Below are 20474 nucleotides of genomic sequence, written 5' to 3'. Positions count from 1 at the left end.
GGCGCTGACATCTAACAAAGCTCCTGCGTGCTCATTTCCTGAAAGTTGTGTTAATTCAGCAGTTTATAGGACGCAGTGGTCCCGAGTTGAAGGGAAATGAAGATCTACCATGTGATTGTAGCGCTTTCACCATGCACCAATATCTGGCATTACATGATTTATAACGTTCATTAGCATTGAGGCCTTATGCATCATTACAGTGACGTTTTGTGCACACAAATAGTCGGCTTAACGTCACCTTTTATTAAATGCTGCCCTCTGCTGTTCATTTCTATAACCGGCTCTTGAGGGCAGTGCCGAGCTACAGAGTACTTTTCCTTTTTGCTGTGTATTTTTTATGTGCCGGCAATAGCTCCGTCTAGTGACTTGGGAAACAACGAGCAAGTCCGTAAATGAATAAGTACTGCAGAAACCAAAGAACTATATCTGTGTGGGTTGATACTTGGCCTTGTAGCAGTTGGCATCTGGCCCTTTGTGGTCCAGGTGGCACAGCTGTCATGCATGACCAATCACACCTGGGACACACCTCTACAATCTGATTAATACTACATTTAGTTCAGGTTTTACACCATTTGCCTTTAATTCACTCTGTAAAATCTCGGATTTAATAAATTTCATCATGTGTGAGCAATCCAAGTTGAGCCCCAAAATCGGGCATGGTTATAACACCTTAAATCTTCTACATTCTTAGAAACAAGAAACAAACAAACAAGAAACTTTCTTAGTTGTGTATTAGTTTCCCCTCTAGATGTCCTCCTTGGGTTGGCTTCTGCTCTGAGTCCAATGAGGCTGCTGATCTCCTGTGCCCAAGCTCTTTCAGTTTCATCATTCCTCTCTTTCTCCTGTTGTTGTGGAAAATCTAGCAGCGCTAGTTCCTGTGTCTTTGTGAAGTCTGAGTTTCAAGAATATGATGTCCCTTAATTGTGACAGGGACAGAAGTCCTACCCTCAGTCTCTGCTTGTTTGATCCTTAAACATCTGAATGAGTACACGAGTCCATCAACAATTCTCAAATACATTAAGCAATACATCAAAGGATTAGTGGGCCATAACTGTACTGACATCATTTTCAGGCTTTTTCTATCTATTTGGTAAGATCCTTAGATTAACTCAGAGTTATCCAAAACATTGAACAAAATGTATTGGATAAGACTGAGGATACTACATTTATTATGCACAACAGCTGTGGTATTCCACCAACCTTCATTAGAAGAATATCTGCACCCTCCAATGAGTAATAATCCTCCAATGAGCTGTGTTCAACTACTCGTCTTAGTATCATTGAAAGGCCTCATTATGGCCCGATGTTTGTTGCAGTCCGTGAACTGGATCCCTGGTGGTTATTGGGGAGGTGATGTGACTTGTGATGCTGCTGTCGGCCACACAGAGGCGGCAACACATCACGCCAACTGCGAGCAGCTGCCTTTCATTTCATTTCAGCACTGTTGAGGGAAATGCATCGCTTCACACGCAACACTGTGCTCCAATGGTTCCTGACCCATACACCGGCCATGACATAGATCAACACACACCCAAGTTGCGGTTAAACACGATGAAGTAGTGAAAATGCAAATCACCGGAAAAAACAAATGTTAAATAAACACTGTGCAGAGCCTGTGATGATATTCACACCTGAATGATTTAACCCATTATCATATTCTGTAACTTTCAAGTTTAGAGCAAACTATCATGGTTCTAAATAAATGTTGTGTTCTATATCTCTGTCGACACTTACGCTGGTGTAACAGAAGATTATAAATGAGGTGCGAGGAGGCTCCAGCACCAAGCAATCCACTCAACACACCGAATCGCTCTCAGCTCCAAACTTTCTGCACAGGACCGCTTTGATGTTGTTTTCAGTTATATAATAAAGTATTATCCTATAGATCGGGGATAGAGTAGCCAAGTATGAAGCAGGGTTAGGTTCTAAGCCTTGAACATTTCACAGAGCCCCATATAATACATTATCAAAAAAGGGATCGAAAAGGCACAACAACAAACCTACCAAGACAAGGCTGTCCACTCAAACTGACAAGCTGAACAAGGTGGAAATTATTCAGAGAAGCAACCAAGAGGCTCATGGTTACTCTGGAGGAGCAAAACTTCCACAACTGAATCGTTCCACAGGACAACCATTAGCAGTGTACTCCACAAATCGGGGGTTGTGGAAGAGTGGCAAGATGAAAGCCTCTGTTGAAAGTAAACCGTAAGAAATCCCATTTTGAGTTTGCCACAAGTAGTGTGAAAGACATAGCAAACATCTGCTCTGGTCAGAACTTTTTTGCCTCAATGCAAAATGCTATATGGTGGAAACCCAACACTGGCCATCACACTGCACACCATTTTCACGGTTTAATTGTCGCGCATGAACGGGCGAGCCGGAAAACAAAAAAGCGACACTCCGCTGCATTAGAAAACGTCCCTTAAAAATAAAATCACAGGATGAAATTTAATTTTTTAATTTTCCCATGCAAAGGCCCGCTAGTGGGTCGCGACCCACCAGTTGAGAATCACTGGTTTAGATCAAAGCATGTTCTTGCTTTAAAATGGCCCAGTCAAAGCTGAGACCTCAATCCAATTGAGAATCTATGGCAAGATGGGAAATTGTAATGTTCACAGATGGTAACTATCCAATCTGATTAACTGGAGCCAGTGCGAATGAAAACCCAAAGCCATCTTATCAGTAGCGGTGGAACTAGTTATATTAAAGTGTCTGCAGCGATAGGCAGGTATAGTGAGTTTTTTCATAATTCATAATCCCCATCAGTGAAAATGAAACATTAGATGGTGTATGCTTTAGATTTGAATTTTAAACAAACAGATGGTATGTTGCTGGTGCATTTTATTTGTTCCACCTTTAAAGCCAAGTTAGATTGCTGTGCTCTCAACACCACACAACTTGCAGTCTTGTTGCAAAGCACCAGGGATAGTCATAATTTAAGATGATTGATTTAAATTGATAATCTTGGCTGTATTATGAGTTGTTCTTCCAAATATGATTGAATGGTATGATGAAAGTATCTGTTGTGTAAAGATGAAACCTGCCGGCCCACATTTGCTGTGTGGTCCCTGCTCATCTGGTGCTGGAAAATGTGACGGCCTTTGTAGAAATGCCAAATTTAATTTCAAACTGAGTGCACTGGCGCCCCCAGTCCATATCTATTATTCTGTACACACATCTAGTAGAGAATACCGATCAGCAGGAAAAGCTTTTTGTATCCTTCTTTTGAATATTTGTGGATAAAGAGGAACAATACATGTCTGCAGGTTGCTGGTTTAGTCTTACTAATGTGTTAAGTTTGTCAAAAAGGGTGGGAAAGCTAACTCAAATATTAAATGGCCAACATTTTACGTTATGTGAAAAAATGGAAAACACAAGTTGCAGCCTTGTTTGTGTTTGACCAGTGGGCAGCCTTCGGCCCCTAAAACGTCGCCTTTATTGTTCTGCCACCTTCAAAGAGTGCTAGCCCAGGAGCTTGTTCGTCTTGCTTGTACATGAATGCCGTGGGTTTGACTTGGGATCTGAACAGAATGTACCCTTTCTTCCCCAATAACCTCTTCTTGTCCTCAATACATTAGTCAAAGAAACTAATTGCTTTCACATTAGTTGAAAAGCACATTCTCTTTTGGAAATAAAAACCCAGTTTAAACCTTAATCTTTTCACCAGGAACTGCAGAAGTGGCTGAAAGTGAGATAGTCATCAAATAAAATATCCAGATAAGAGTCAACAACCTCTATTTCACTTCCTTCAAGAGTGACAACCAAAGTGGTATTCTGTGGCCTACAACGATAGCTTGAAAACAATATACGTTTTGTCTTATCTCTATCTGTACGAGTTTCAATAGAATAAGGGTATTTTGAACAATATTAAAAGTATTCTACAGGAGATTAATTGCCTGCACAAGAGTTGACTGCTTCGAAGCTTGTGAACCAGAAATATGAACCAGTGCAAGGCGAAGCAATTGTATCGGTGCTTGGTTCGTTCGCTGCTGACCACGTGATCAGTGACGTCCGAAGCTTCATTCCCGGATGATTCACAGATAAGTGTTTGTTCCACTTCTTCGCAATGTACAAAGAATTGAAATACACGAACAAGGACACAATTCAAACCTGAAAATCAATAGTTGTATTCATATAGGAATCCATGTATTTATTAGATGATTTATTGGTTCAACTTTTCATAATTATATTCAACCCACAGAGACTGGGCCAAAATATACTGGTGGGCTATTGGAAACATGCACTACAAGTTTTCAACAGCAGAGGTCATCATAGAGTTTGCGATGCATTGAATGAATGAACCTTATTCTGATACAATTGGCTGGAAAGCTTCACTTAGCCATCATTACCGTTCGCCGGTCGGATTGTTAGCGCCAGCCCCACCCCGCGTTGGCTGTACTGTTCGACCCCTCCCTATAATTTTTAATGGGACAAGAGAGACTGACATGGCTCAAATACACAGTGGAGGTGCAGGTGATTGGACACAGGTGGAAACAATCATCGACACTGCAGTCAATCACAGGGGAAGACAGGACAAGGCAGGAAGTGAAGTTAACCCAGGGACACGAGAGACAAGACACTACAAAATGAAACAGGCCATGGACCCAAACCGTGACAAAAATGGCAAAAGAACTCCTTTAGTTGTTAGCTTGGTCACCACATTTAAACAATGGGACAACCAGGGCAGATTTCTATTTCTTTGGCATTGTCTTATTTTCCATTGTCAGAATAAAAATATATGCAAGAGCATCTGCAACAAAATCAGCAGCCACTTTCAAAATGTAATGGTCTATACAGTCAGGCCCTGAAGGTTACCTATGATCTATGCTTTTCAGGGCTTTATGAACATCTTGTGCAGAAAATCGGGTAAAATTATAAAGCGGACCAGTATGAACTAGAAGACAAGTACAGGGTTTTATTGATACATGGTTTCAATTTAGGGACCTCCATTTTTTGGTTTTCAGGAACACCACAATGATCACGTTGGTCATTATCAAAAACACCAATAGCTGAAAATTTAGGAGGCACGTTAGACGAACGAACATTGATTTTAGATATTCTTTTTAACTGCAGCCAAGTCAATATTGCGTATTCCAACCAAAGTTAACTTTGGCGGACCACAGGCGGATGGATTAGTATTCAGTTTCGGGTGCTCGAGTGTGTTGTCAAGGTGCCCGAGCTATGCGTGGCCCTTTGAAGCCTTGTGTACCTAACCCAAGGGATTCTGGGTTTTGTCAACTGTCACTGGGTTAGAAGTCAAACTGCGCTTAAAAATTCTAAGCAGAATTTACAGAATTTAAAAGGGGCAGTATGACTTTAATTTTAACATGGGCATGGACATAACATACTGACATACTGATAGATACGGAGTTTGATTGGTCTTAAATTTTTGTCTTCTGTTAAAAATAGGCCACAATTCACTTTGTTGTGCAACCCTGTGATGCACAATGACAATATATTATCCTTGAACATAAGAGGACATTGTCTCCTCATGCCACTCACTAAACTATTACCTGTAAGGTTACAGAAATGCGCCAGGAAAAGCTCTGGTTAGCAGTGAATACAGGTTGCTCTCTAAGATTAGCACATGCTTTTACAGTTTTTCTTGATTGTTTACACACAAATACTGGTACTTGACATACAATGACCACAACATGTAACGCATGCACCAACCCCCTGAACCAATTCTGCTAAACTACAAGCACAATTCTTGCTTTACACTCAAATTGCAGTTCTAAAACACACTTTTTTCAAAACACTACACACAAATCTCTGCATTCTCTGTACAATATTCTGTCCTGGATTGCGTGCAGGTGCAGGCGGAAGCAGGACTCAAATGCAGGTTCTTCTGACGTGCTCTTTATTCAAAACCAAAAACTCACCAGAGACTGTGCACCAACGACGAGTGACATTTAGACAATGACGCGACACGGGACAACAGGCACACGGGGCTTAAATACACAAGGGAGGTGCAGGTGATTGGACACAGGTGGAAACACTCAGGCAATCACAGGACAAGGCAGGAAGTGAAGTTAACCCAAGACCACAAGGAACATGAAACTTCAAACTAAAACAGGAAGAGAGACCAAACCGTGACATATTCATGAAGAATATTTTGTTTTCACAAGAAAAACACTGTCATTCAAAATTCTAAAGTCAATTGCCCTACTATGCACACTGACTCGTCACATGGGAAAGCAGATTTGGTTCAGGGGTTTGGTGCATGAGTTAAATGTTGTGGTCATTGTGTGTCAAGTACCAGGATTTGTGTGTAAACAATCGAGAAAAACTGTATAACAAAACTTGGTTTTAGACAAAATAATAAAGTATTTGGCCTGCACTTGCCATTTTAGGCCCCTTTTGATGATTTTACGTAACCTTCGATGCACTGTTTTTTCCGGCAAACACTTATCTTTCTTATCTGTGAAAATACCACCTGCTCCGTTGTCTGACATTTAATTAGAACTCGTAGAATGTGTCGAAGTGCGGCTGCAGACTGACGATAAAAATGAAAGAGATGAAACAACAGTGAAGCCTTCTGAAAACCTTGCAGTTTTCAAAGAATTTCTTTGTTGACCTCATTGTGTAACAGGAAATGAATATGATGCTGGCATAAGTGCGTCCTGACGCTTTCACTTCGAAAGGTTTCCAAATGCTGTTACCTCTTTACGTGTTCTAACCCTTTTTAATGTATTCCATAATACGCATTAAACTGACTCATTCAGCATGTGTTTTTCTTCTTCATTTTGATGCTGTTAACTTTAAGCATTCAGAGATTATCCCTTGAGAATAAAATGTGTATATTAATGCTAAACACATTCAATAATACCAAATAAAAGTATACAATTTTCACGGAAGAAATTATCCATTTGAAGGCAGCATTTTACTCTTCCGGCTGGTCACAATTTCAAATATGAGAAGTGACAAGGGGGATCTCACCGGACATCTCTTCTTTGGATAATATCATTTGTTGTTGGATGTCAAATGTGACTCTTAGGAAAAACAACTACTTCCATCATTGGAAGGCAACAATGACAGTGGAAATACATTTTTGGAACGCTTTGGAGGCTTTCAAAGTTTCAAACAGTTTTTGTGACATATTCATTTACAATCTTATTTTGCATACCCAAACATCATTTTTTTATATTTCATATTCCTATTACAGTAATGCTCATGAAAAGTGTCTCACCTTTCATAGTGCCTCTTTTCAATATATCCTTTAAATTACGAACATTTTCAGTAAAACGTTTCCCCCAAGCAATGCTAGATTGTGTGACAAAAGATTGTGGGCTGTGCTACTGCGAATATGTAAACCCCTCACCCCCCTCCTTTCAACCCATGTCTGCGAGCATCACCGTGCCCACATGCGTGTCTCCTCGTACTCCTTCCCCCCTTCAGCCCTACAACCTGATCTCCCCCCCCTCCACCCAAAAAAAGGTAAAAGTCCGATGCCCAAACCCCCTCATCCCTCATCCAACCGCACATTCCCCTCTTATCTCATACGTGGCCGCCGGGAGCCTTTCATCCATCAGCGGTGGCAACACACCGAGACGCCAACACCTGTCTGCAGCTTCGCGTACGGACTCATTACCGCCTTTTCAACCGCTCGTGGAAAAGAATACGCGTCGACATATTACATAAAAATACACGCATGATAGGAAGCGTTGCGGCATTGTTGAATGGAATGCGGGGGGTATTTCCCTGATTGAATTGTTTATAATATTTTAGCTTAATTAATGTCACTGCATCGCTATTTTCACTATTCGCTTTTATTTTCAAATAACTGTTAAGGATGACAACTTAATTGCTCATGAACGTAATTAGGTATTACTGTAATTGGGCACATCTTAACACTAACAGTCAGCACCGTGTTTGACTAACAGGTTGTGTGTGTGTGTGTGTGTGCGTGTGTGTGTGTGTGTGTGGGCACACACGTTGCCAAACCCCTCCCGCCTGTTTTGGAGTGGAGAAGGCGGGGCTTAACCAGAAGTAGTTGGGTCGTACAGACACGGAAGGTGATGCAACTTCTATGTGCGCGATACTGGCGGATTTTAAATAAAAAGAAGAGTCGACAGCCACGAGCTCACCTTCACGGTAAGAGGACGCCTTCCTCGTGCATGGGATGAGAGTTTTTTTTAAATGTTTTTATTCTCTTGTTCCACTTTTTAACTGAATTCTAAAATAAGTGTACGCTGCAGCGTAATTTGATAACATACTCCCTAAAGGGGCCACTGGTAGAGGGCTGTACGTTGTGAAGATATTAACCTATAGCTCTAAAGGACACGTAAAATAAGACCGACATTCAACACGTGTCTTTGAAGTGGACAGTTGTTGATGGAGGCGTTGAGACGGGGGTGCGGGTTGTAGTAAAGCCGTTATATTATCTCAGCGGGGAGGAACACGTGGCACCGGCTATGGCCTCCCCCTTGTTAGGAGGGGGGGGGGGGGGGGTAATGTTGTGCTCTAAGACTTGTGTAGTGTGGTTCATTTCCATAGGCTGTGTATAGTTTTAATGGGGACCACCCAGAAATTGCATCATTATCTTATTGGATACATCACGTAGTTGTGTTGACTGTCCTTCTAATGATACGCGATACTTTAATTATGTTTTTGTTGATTGTTATAGCATTCAATTTGATCTTGAATAACCTAGTGAGAAATCAACGTGTTGAGCAGGCCAAAACAAAGGGGCGCCCATCGCCAAAATTATTCATTGAATTAAAAATATTAATAATACAATAAATAGAGTTGAAGCATGAGCAGCATTACACTAATAATATACCAACATATTCCTCACCAGACTGTCGTATAGCTCAACTTAAGACCTTCCTTTAATTTCAATAATTAAACAAAACTAGTGAACCCTTATTTGTAGAACAATAAAACTGCCTTTTAAATTCTCTGTCTGCCTTTCTGTCTGTATCCCTCCCTCTCGTCATTAAACAGGACAAACGTCAGTAAACCGCTGGACAAGGCTTTGAAATGCTGGATTTAGTGCGTTTTTGGTTTGTTTATTTTTTCGGAATCATCGGATCTGTGCCCTGTTCCTCGCACGTCGTTAACTGAGTTAGCCGGTCTCATACTGTACATGTTGCGATGTACAAGCCGCTGCCTGTCGTGCTCTTCGTAAAGTTCTGTTGTTTTTTTGTCGCTTAATAAACTTCTGGATATTTCACTGCTTCAATGGATCAAATGTCTGGTTATGAATAATAGATATATACTGATTCGCCCAGACACGGATTCACACACACATAATAAAACTCCCAGCTCTATATGGTCATTTAGCACAGTATCGCAAATTTGCCTCAGAGGGCTTTACAGTCTCTACACGTGTGACATCCTCTGCCCCAAAACCCTCTCATAGGCACAGGAAAAACTCCCCAAACAATGAAAAAGCAGAATAAAGACACCTAGAGAGAGAGAGAGGGAGAGAGAGAAAAGGATCCCCGCCCCCCCCCCCCGTAATGGACTGACTGCGATGGCGTACAGATTGAACAACGTAAAAGATGTACAATATGTTCAATCTGACAGAAATGCCCTTACTCTAAGTATCTTTGCCTTTGTACTGTCAAATAATCCTTGTTTCGGTGATCGACTCTTCTGCCTTCTGACATATGATTATCATGATGACTGACATCTGGTTCAAACTAACAGTTTGAGCGTGGATCAGCCTTCGGGGAACCGAGATGGCATGATGTTCATTATCTCGTTAATTTGAGCTGGATAATGAGTCATTTTATTTATTTAGTTGAACCACGTATGGTGAACAGGGCCTAGTTGCGACGTAATGTTTTCAGTGGTGCTAATGTTGTTAATTTATCACTAAACGACATTGGGGGATTGCACAAACACCGTCATTACCTGCTTTTCTGATGCTGCAGCCGCTCAGCACTGCACGAGCACTAAGCAGAGGGCGGGGCTTGTGAGCGCCGCAGAGCACATCAGGGTGAAATTCTCCATAAGAATTCAAATACACGCCCTGTCAGGTAATTGATGAGAGTGTCATTTTTATTCTTAAATGTTGATGAATGAAGAAAAAATTGGGCCCCTTCAAAAGGGGCACTTTTCTCATTCAGGGCGAAAGGGGAGGTGCTTGAGCACCATTAGGGGTCTATCTGCACACGTTCCTGTTGTTGAGTAACTCTGAAGTCTTTAGGTAGGTGAGATGAGTGCAGTTTAAAATCATTCAGCTGAATGGTTAGAGCTTTTTTCCCACGGATCGTTTGCAGGTCTTGGGAAATATGTATGTATGCTTCTCACAAGCTGAACCTCCTCTTCCAGCTGCACGCTATCTTGTTCCCCAAACGGTGCCAAGATATGAAGGCCGGTCCCACGCCTCGGCAGGTGCTACTGTGTCTACTTCTGTTGGAGGCAGGCGGTCAGACTGCTTTTGTTTTCCTGCTCATGCAAATTCTGCAGTAACGCAGTGATGCAGTGAGGTTAATGGCTGGGAAGGCACTGAGCCATTCAAAGTCAGATTCATGAATGTATGATGTATTGTGCTGAAAGACATGGGTATGAACGGTATGTAAGAAATTCATACCGTACGGAAATGCTACCGTTTGAACCGTTGAACCGTTTGAACCGGTATACTGCCCAGCCCTATGTCATCCCTTGAGTCACATCATTAGTGTTTTTTAAAATCTGTAGTTTTCCACCCCCATTAAAATAGTCTACCACCATTAAACCATTTGTTTAGTCACTTATCAATTTATGTTTCCACTAATTAAGGAACCTGTGCGTATTCAGCGCCTTTTAATTGCCTTAATTACAATCTAGTGCTTGCCCTCGAAAAGCAGCCTCATAGAAATCAAATGAGGCAATTCATTAGGTCATCCAAGTGGGATGTACGAATCCCATAATTCTGGCCCAGACACTTCTGCTTTATCCGCACTACTACGTTTCCGTTTTACAAAGCCCGACTAGGCCAGAATTTAGCCCGTTAACGAGTAGAGGAACAAAGCCGGGTGAGTTGGGAATCGATGACACAATGCGTTTCTCAATTGGCTGTTTCTTTCCCTGATTCTTCACGCCTGCATCACGTGGCCCTTTTTCAGAAGAACACAAACCTCCAGATCTTCGGGAGATCCCCTTCAACATGAATACCTGATTACAGGCGTCACTAACCTTGTCTATATCGGTAGCTGGTGTGGCGTCAACAACAACAAAACCCAAAGATATTGTTAAATGGAAAACAACAACTTGACGTCTAAGAAGCAGGAATTGGAGGATTTCCTGCATATCGGGACGATGTTCTGACTGAAACTATGAAGTGGTTTTATCTGATAGGAGCTCACAGACATGTGGCGGTCTCGAGTTTCACGTCGCCTCTCGCGACACACTTCAATCTTCACACCAGTAACACCTCTGAGCTGCTTCCTGTTTTTTTCTTCTTTTTGCTCAAGTCGAGGTTTGGCAGGGGGCGGGGGTTCCTTTAGCGACTTTTTTCTCGTCAACCATCATGCCGTGGTTAGTAAGGTTCAGCGTTTCATCCTCGTTTGTTTTTTTGTCATCTCTACATGAGTTTGATTGGCATGTTTGAGTCCCTGTGAGCTCCTGTGTGTGTGTGTGTACGTTCATAAAACTGAATGGCAGCTATATTTAGCCACGTATGTCTTCCTCTTCCTGCACAAAGCTTTTAGTAAACTGCCTGGGATTTTTATTATTTTTATTTCACTAGAATCACAGTCGGACGATGCTTTTAGTAATTGACACACACACATTTCCAAAGTAGGATTGTAATAATACCAAAATTATGACTTTGATACTACACCTGTTAAAATATACCCGATACTTACGATACCACAAATGAGATACTGGAATATTTATCTATGATCATAATAAATAAAACATCTATAAGGTTCCCTTTTTACCAGCTTGTTACTGCCCAACTTTTGAACACTTAACAAATGTCATTCATATTAGTATTAGCCCACAGTAAGATATTAATGAAATCAACATAGTAAAATCATAGCATTGATTATACACGGCTATGTAGGTAAATGGCACATTTGTGACACTATTCACTGCACGTTGACTTGCTAGTTTTGTCATAAGGAAGCGAATTTCAACAGGCTTCACTAAGTTTAGTTGTTATTAAGACATCTCGTTAGTGATGTTAGCAAGCTGGTTATAACACGCTTGGACATTGATGCTAGTATTGTATTTGTGGTTTCGCAAGTATCGGTTATTGTAATATTTTGGCAGGTATAGTATCGAAGTTATAATTTTGGTATCGTGACCACCCTAGCAGAAATGCAATATCTGACAAACGATGCTGTCTTATTACAGCGACATCGCATTAAAAAATTCAGTCATCCTGACTGAAAATAGTAACTCGATACATGTCAGACACCAAGTACTGCAGGCCGTTTCCTCGAGTGCTCCTGTGCAGCCTGTCAGCGGCAGTCGGTGGGCCGTCTGAACGTTGCCCCAACAGTTAATCTCCTCACACAAAAGAACACATTGTTATGCCAGCTGCTTTGCTACAAAATGCAAATCTGTTACTGTTTCTAAATTCTCTCTCTCCTCAGAGGTTGAACTTCCAACTCTCCCTTCCCTCACAACCCATCCAAGTGCAAACTGTTGACTTTGTTTTTTATTTTTCTTTACCACGCAGCAAGTAGCAAACCGAGGCAGAGAAATTGTTTTTGAATAATGGATTACATGTAACTAAAAAAAGTGTTGCTTCTCCACGCCTCCCCCCCTCGCCCCCCCCTCACTCCTCCCCTCCGTCTATCTCTCTCTCTCTCTCTCTCTCTCTCTCTCTGCCTGTCACATGTTCCTTTCACAGCATAGAAAAGTTTCTGGATTAGGGCAGAACTGACACAAAGCGGAGACGCCACTCCAGCGCCACTCGCAAGCGACGCAGAAGAGGCAACGAGGGGGGACCGGAACACTTGAGCTGAACGCCACCGCAGATAACTAACGATAACCAGAGGCGAACAAGTCCACCTCGGAGGTTAAAGAGAGAGAGTGAGGTGGGGGGTCTTTGCCGACGAGGTCCCTAAAGGATGGAAGAGAAGCAGTTCGCCGGGATCCTGGTAAGTTCAGCTGTTGTCCAGGGAACGCACCTTTTAAAAGTGTCACAGATTTGAAAATGAGTCAATAAATGAAAAGGCCCCCTTTGTGGATGTAGCTCGCTGGTGGGACGCAGCGGCCGGACCACTAGTTGATTCACTGCCTCCTCTCCTCCCCGATTCATGCGGGTGTCTTTTGTCTAATGGACTCATCATGCCTTGAATGTCCCGTGTTGTTTGTGCGCCTTCTCTCTTCTTTTATTCTTGTGTTTTTCGGAGCAATTGGAATGGTAGCGTTTTGCCGTTTGTGCTCAGCGGGGGGGGCTGTCATCGCCTGCTGTTCCTCCAAAGTGCTTTGCCCATCATTCGCTCAACACCCTCCATAAACAACATCCCCTTAAAACACACGTGACTTTGCAGTCCTCCATTTATCTGGTCTTTGGTAAACTTGTCTCCGGTGTTCTTGGTTTACGCTTTAAGAAACCGTTTGGGATCATTGGCAGTCAGGTCACTTCTCTCTCCCTCCAATCCCACGTTCTTCAGTCCGACTTGAGACGAAGATAAACACACAAACTCAGAGCTTCAACTCTCCTCTGACATTCTCGCCCATTTGAAGCCTCGCTTTTCCTTCTAGATTACTTATTCTTTTCTTTTTCTCGCCGCCTCCTATTGAGATGCATATCCCTCTTACAGTGTCTGCATGCCGTCTGACCTTAAACGGGGCGGCGGAGGGTGTTATCAGTCTCGCCTCCTCTCTCTGAGCATTTGAAGGCTGTTGATGGATGGCGATGTCATTCTTGTCCTCAGAACTTTTTGTGTGTGTTTGTTCGTCAGTCAGATGGATTACAATCAGTCGTTTGCATAGTTAAGCGCAGCCGGAAAAAACAGTTTAAATGTTGCAGTTGAATAGATTTAACACTTTTAAATGTCACAAGGACGATTTGATTGGTTTCCCTATGGAAGACGTGCTTTTGTGGAGATGTTCTCATGCTGATGTGTCTCTGAGTGATCTGTGATTTGACACCTCACAGCCACCAGGGGCACAACAATGACTGCAAAAAGAACGGACTCTTCTGAGCTGATTTGCGGCTGACAGCACAATCTCAAACACAAAGTTCCCATAGTGAGAAAGGGGGCAGTTCATTCAATGTCACCACAATAAAAGCTTGAAGTGAAGTTGAATATTTAGTTGAAAGTTACAAATAAGTACATTATCACCTCACAAGTTGCACCTGTTTTATGATTGCATGGCAAAATTACCACATAGTAGCCCGACCTCCTCTTATAGCTGACATAAATGATTGCTTATTTAGTGTTATTAGGAATCGTCACAGTCTATGTTCTCTCTCCAAATCTGAGAGTTTCTGTTTCCTGGACAACACTCAGTCCCTCGTTTGAAGTAAATTCACTTGATTTGGCAGGAAGTAGAGAATGAAAAAGCCATTTGAAGTTAGACACAGAGACGAGGGTGAGTGACCTAGCTCCTCTTATATACGGATGAAGCCACATGTTTGCGTCCCAAACATTGATCTCTCTCATTGTGGGCCAACATTTAGATTTCAGATTGTTCCCCTAACATTCATCGGTCACTTATTGGTAGTTCAAAAGGAGGGCAGAGGTTAGAGTGTCACCCGTCATCTACCGAGGCAAACACAGGAAGATAGCACAACTCCAGCTGACATAACAGTTGGCACACACCGACGGCAGGCGCTGCCCTCTCGACATCGGCCTCTTCTCGTGGCAGGGGCCGCGGTCCCCGGTCGGCGGCAGATGTGATGTCAGCCAGGGCTTGGAGACAACGACAAAGGACTGTGTGTTAAAGAGTGTGACTTCAAGCCCCCCCCCCCTTTCTGTTGGTTCTTCCGCCCGCAGTCTTTTTTACGAGACATTTTTATTCCTCTGTCATTTCATGTCTCGTCCGCCCATCCTTACCTTCGCTGGGAACAAACTTCGCCCCTTTCCTGTTGTGTTTTTTCCTCAAAATAGTGCAACTTATTTCCCTTTTTCCTCTCTCTATTGAAGTCCTTTATCCTTTCTTCGCAGTCCGGTTAAATTTATTTATGCCGGCCCCAGATGGCCGGTGGATGGACCCGTCACCGTAAATCTGGGGACACAGAAGGCGCTTGCTTCCTGCTACCGCCTGGTTCGGCTGGTCGCCCACTGCCGGGACCCCTTTCTGTCCAGAAACTTAATTTCCCCCTGCTTGTTCATAGCGTTCAAAGGCAGCCCCCCCTCTCTTTCCTCCTTTCCATCTAACTCTCCTCAATCTTCCCGCGTTGTCTTTGACTGCCCTGGAAGCAACCGCCACTTCCACCCAACGGATGAGCAGATGGTGCGCTGGCAGCAGCCTTCACTGGAGCGATCGTCGTCTCTTTGTTGGTGTTTTCTTTTTCACTCCATGGTTACTTCGTTTGCACTCGTCTTAAAAATGTCCACCGCCTATGTATAGAATGTGGGAGGAGGTCGGAGGAGGAGGAGGAGGGGCTGTATTCATATGTCGGACTGTGCAGACCAATGTTGCCACTCCATCACCACCAAACAGAGGAAGAGGTCAGCTGAGACTGGCGTCTGATCAAAGATTCACAGCGGCTCGGCTTTAAATGTTTGGACATTTCATCCACAACTATTTAAGATGTTTGAAGCAGAGAAAGCCTCTTTTAACCATAAATTCTAAAACTTTTTAATAATAATAATAATAATAATAATTTGGTTTCATATAGCGCTTTTCAGAGACTCAAAGTTGCTTAATTCTGTTTGGTCAGAGAATAATTACTTTCAACAATTACCCATTCCAACACATGTTTGATAACAACCAGAGATAAAACATCCCATATATTTATATATATATATATAAAGCACAAAGAGCCATCATAAACTAGGAATGTCCAGATCAATTATTTCTTTTTTACTTAGATATGATGCTGATACCACCAATACTTATATGCACACTCTATGCAGGTTGTGATGGACAGTGAGGAAGCCTTGTATTGGCCTGAGTCCCTATAGCAATCTTAGGGACATTTGTGTCGTAATCAGTCAGTAATGATGATAGTTTAAAAATATGGCCACTTGTAGGGCAGAAAACGCTCGTATTAACAGTCAACTAAAAGTTAAGTCTCACCAACAAATTGCACGTTTTGGAGGTGGTTGTTTTCCAGCGAGGGGAAAGGTGCATCAACGCAGACACGGCCACTTTGTCAATACACATGGAGTCAGATTTTGTAAGGCCCAGATTAACCTACAGTTCTGTGTACCCGCTGGGTGGAGAGCCTTAGTGTGTTTTGTGGATGTGTGTGTGTTTGTGCGCTATGTGCGCCATTTCCCAGGGGTTTGTGTGGCTAATGTGTGCTGTAGGCTGTGAAGTGGAAACCAAATGGAAAGAAATAGTGGAACAGAGAGCCACAACCTCCCTGAGGTCACACACACACAGAAACAGACGACACGCTTATATGTTACGTCCATACGTAAGAATACTTCTTAAGCATATTAGATTTTCACAGATGGTCACAGAAACGCACACCCGGCATTCATCACAAGATGCGCGCACACACGCAACAATTACTTGGAATTATAAATACACAACATGTTTCGTAACTCTTGCTCCAAAGCCCCCGTGGGCCGAGCTTGACCTCACTCGGCATGCGTTGAGCATTTAAAACAAATAATGTCTTATTTAGTTAGTGGGGGCTTGGTTTTGTTTGTTTGTCTGACCTTAACTTCACAAGCTAGAAACATGAGACTTGGCACAAACCTGGAAACATGACTCCAACCGGCCACATGGTAGCGCTGATTGATTAATACCAATGTGCCATTACTGGGCCGAGCTGAAGAGAAATCTGATATCGCCCAATGAACTTGAAGAGGCCACGGCTCTGCACAGCACTCAACCCAAAGTGAAGAACCGCCGGGCCGGTCACGATGAGACTTGCAGCATCTGTCCACAGGATGGCAGGATGGGTTCAATGGCGATGTTGTCCATCATTCAATTCAACTACAGTACACGTGTGTGCCCGCTCCTCCCTCCCTTCAGATAGAATGAAACACGCTGAAGTCATTTTGACATTTGAGCGGTTTTCTTCTGTCGATCAAAAAAGCCGGTTTCCATGGTTATGGTGGTTTTGTTGGGGTTGGGTTCCTAGTGCCTGGAGCGGTGCACGGCCCGCTGAGCAGACCGTGCGCTCCCTACAGGTGAAAGCATGAAGCCAGCCCGCCTCTCTCTCGCTCTCTCGCCGTCCTTATGTAAGAAACATATTTAGCTGCCAGTCAGCCAGTTTAGTTCACAGCAGTGCTCAGCAACCGTGGTGACTGCCTCTGGGGCGAGGGGCCAACCAACAGATGTGAACCAAAGAGCGGGAGAGATCCGTGGGGGTAAAGGAGTCGGACATGATTTCTCCCCCCTTTCCTCCTCTTGACTGACCAGCGCCCAACGTCAGTTCAGCGACGGCCACTGTGGCGAGCGTACAATCGTGGGACAAGAGACAAAAATGCCAAACACGTCCACTGCTGGGCACTTTTATAAAGGTAACCCCCCACCAACCAAGCGCCTGTGTACACCCACATAGGCACTTCATTGTGTTTTTGAACCTTCAGATTTAATTTGAAAAAAACACTCAGGCTGAACATTTTTCCTCCCCCCCTTTTGTTTCTAGTTTAATGTCTTTCCCTCCTCATGTCCTCCTGAAGTCAAGCGAAATTATGGACTCGGCTCTGTCCACATAACTTGGATCCTAAATACCCATTGCCTGTTTCTTTTTTCCTCAGTATTATCAACAACAATTTTCCAATTGCGCTCTTTTCAAGATTAGGTCATTTGTTGCGCTTGAACCCAAACTGCTCCCTGGCTTTGTGTGTCTATCTGAGTGAATGGCTCAGATAGACACACTGAGCCCGGGGCGATGGAGGGGGGGCAGCTTTTCTCTGGGCAGGACGGCCCTCTCCCGCTTACACTCCTCCGTGTTATTTATCACTTTCCCTTCTCTTTGACTCGTTTCAGACACCGTCTTTAACGACTAGATTTTGGCTTTTCCGGACATTATGGAACGCTTCCAAGTCGACTGAGTTTAAATGTGACCGGGTCACAGAACCGTGTGCAGCACTGCTGGAGAACAGGCGTTATGTGGGAAATAATGTCACCAAGCAAGAGGAGCACAGATGCTCTACTGTCGTACTTTTGCTCTACTATCTTACTGTTGTCTCTGTGATTGGCTGGCGACCAGTCCAAGGTGTACTCTACTTCCCAAAGTTGCTGGGATTGACTCCATATCTTTGATATTCGGGAGTCTCCCGGAAAAATCGGGAGGGTTGACATGTCTGATTGTAAGATATGCAAAAGCGACATGGCCTGGCACGGGAGCACCACGGCGATGATTCAGCACCTCAAACGGAAACATGTTGGAAAAATCTAATCTAAATATTGTTTGTGCCTAATATATTTAATTTGGCAGCTGTAAAGTATTCATCATGCGATGTGTGTTTTTTGTGTTAGTCCATTTTATTTGCTAACTTAGGGATGTTCAAGGAGCAAACTGTTTGTGCACTTTCTAAATATGTTTTGCACTGTCAGTTCTATTTTTCAATAAAGATGCTTAATGTTTTTAAATTTTTTGTTTTTTTATCCAATTCAACGATTAATCAAACAAATAATCGACAGATGAATCGATTATTAAAATAATCGTTAGTTGCAGCTCTATTTAAAAGTCCCCCGCTCTGAGGCATATTATTAAGTATTTGAATCCTCTATCTTGAACTTTCACAGTCAGAGTAATAGTAGTAAATATCTTTGCATACACCTTGAAGAGAAACTACTGAGCGTCTTGTACGCTATTTCTATTTGCTTAAATGACTGAGGGACCTCCCATCTCTATTTTCTCCGTTGCCCCCCCCCCCCCCACCCCCCGCCGCTCCCATCCCTTTTCCTCTCTTTTCCAATTTCAAGCGCTACAGTGACTTCCTCCATGTGAGGCCAGCTCCAGTCACATGTTCCTCACTTTCATCCCCAGCAATGGTCCCATATGTTTATCAAAATGTGGATGTTGTTTGCTTTTCCTTTTCCTTTTTTTGTGCCCATGCCGTCTCTCCAATGAGGCCCGCTCTCCCTGAGGTGGGAGGGGAGGGAATACGGGGGTGAGCCTCACGCTATTTATACAGACCGAACAGCTGGGGCCCTCCCAGCAAAAGCAGTGAGAGATGGGTAGAAAAGAAGAGAAAATATCATATAAACTTCAGGTTTAACCAAGCGTTGGAAACAGCTCTGTGTTCTCTCCTTGATGCCCTCTTGTCTTCTTCTCCGTCTCCTCTGTCCTTCTCCCATGGGGGGCCACGAGTGGCCAGGTCAGGTCGTGGGCTCAATTCAGCTGGACTGCCAAACAAACATCACTCGTCCCGGTTCACTCCTTTTCTTTTTTTTTCTTTTTTCAACTGATCAACTGGGGGTATTTTTTTCATTCCAGCAGTGCCTCTCAAAACATTTTGTCCTTTTGTTGCGCCGGACTAAGCCCCTGTGGCTCCTCTGGCTCCTGTGGTGCTTGTCCTATTGTGAACCTTAACTCTGTCAAGTCCTCCTCACAGTCCCCCCCCCCCCCCCTTCCCATAGTAGGACGTCCCATCACAGGCGTACTGAGCTAATGCGAGGCGAAGAGATATTAAACTAATTGCTGTAAGGGACAGATAGGATGTAATGAGCCCAGAAGTGGGCTGTTTCCCCCCCTGAGATTTTTAACATGAAAGCAGCTCTATACGTTGATATGAAAGAAGATGTGGTAACAGACTAGGTAACCCGGCTGAGTAATTTCAGCGTACACAACACACCTTGAGTCAGGGTCTAGACCTCAAGCTGTGTGCGTATCACTGAAATGACAGATACACATTGGGATGCTTCACAAAACCGCTGTTTTATGTCATGATCTTTAGCAAGAGTGTTTTTAGTTTGATTGTCCTCAACTATGGAGTTTGCTCTGTGTATCTTGTATCTCTGTGGGCTACTTGTTTTTTTTAACCACTGTAATGTAGAACAAACTGGTTTGTTCTAGATGAATGGTACGTCAGAGGGAGCGTTTTTCTGTTTGCACTGGATTGAACAAGGAAAAAAAGCAGTCCTCACAGGCCTGACACAGATGGACCCCATCGCCTTCGGACTGTGGGAGGGAACATGCAAAACTGAAGTTAAGCAGTTATGAAACTCCTTTGTGAACTCTTTTTGTGCTTTACAGTCATTTTGGAACACAAAAAAGCAAGGAAAAATATATATCTTTTTAGTTATCAGATATATTTGGAATATGTTAACACAAATAAGAGTACTTTGCAAAAGGAGAGAAAAACATGAGAGAAGATATAGATTGAAAATAATTCATAAATAATAATTTAGGAGATTATGGTTGGTTCAGTCAGCCTACCCTGGTGTGTAATCCACTATGCTCATTCCCCCCACCACAAAACCCCCCCAAAACACTACCCCTG

The 20474-nt window shown here is 43.2% G+C and overlaps 1 protein-coding gene across 1 annotated transcript in view; it reads left to right on the top strand.

The window, feature by feature from the left end:
• The first annotated feature begins 7983 nt into the window (after positions 1–7983).
• The window catches only part of slc6a9 (solute carrier family 6 member 9), a 47254-nt gene continuing 34763 nt past the window's right edge, over positions 7984–20474 (top strand). The window contains exons 1-2 of the mRNA XM_037459480.2: positions 7984–8094; positions 12794–13043. Coding sequence (XP_037315377.2) covers positions 13014–13043 — 30 coding nt within the window. The 5' untranslated portion in view covers positions 7984–8094; positions 12794–13013. The remainder of the gene's footprint in view (positions 8095–12793; positions 13044–20474) is intronic.

This window comes from Pungitius pungitius, chromosome 15 (assembly GCF_949316345.1).
Source record: "Pungitius pungitius chromosome 15, fPunPun2.1, whole genome shotgun sequence".
NCBI lineage: Eukaryota > Metazoa > Chordata > Actinopteri > Perciformes > Gasterosteidae > Pungitius > Pungitius pungitius.
This window is presented reverse-complemented; position numbering and strand designations above follow the sequence as displayed.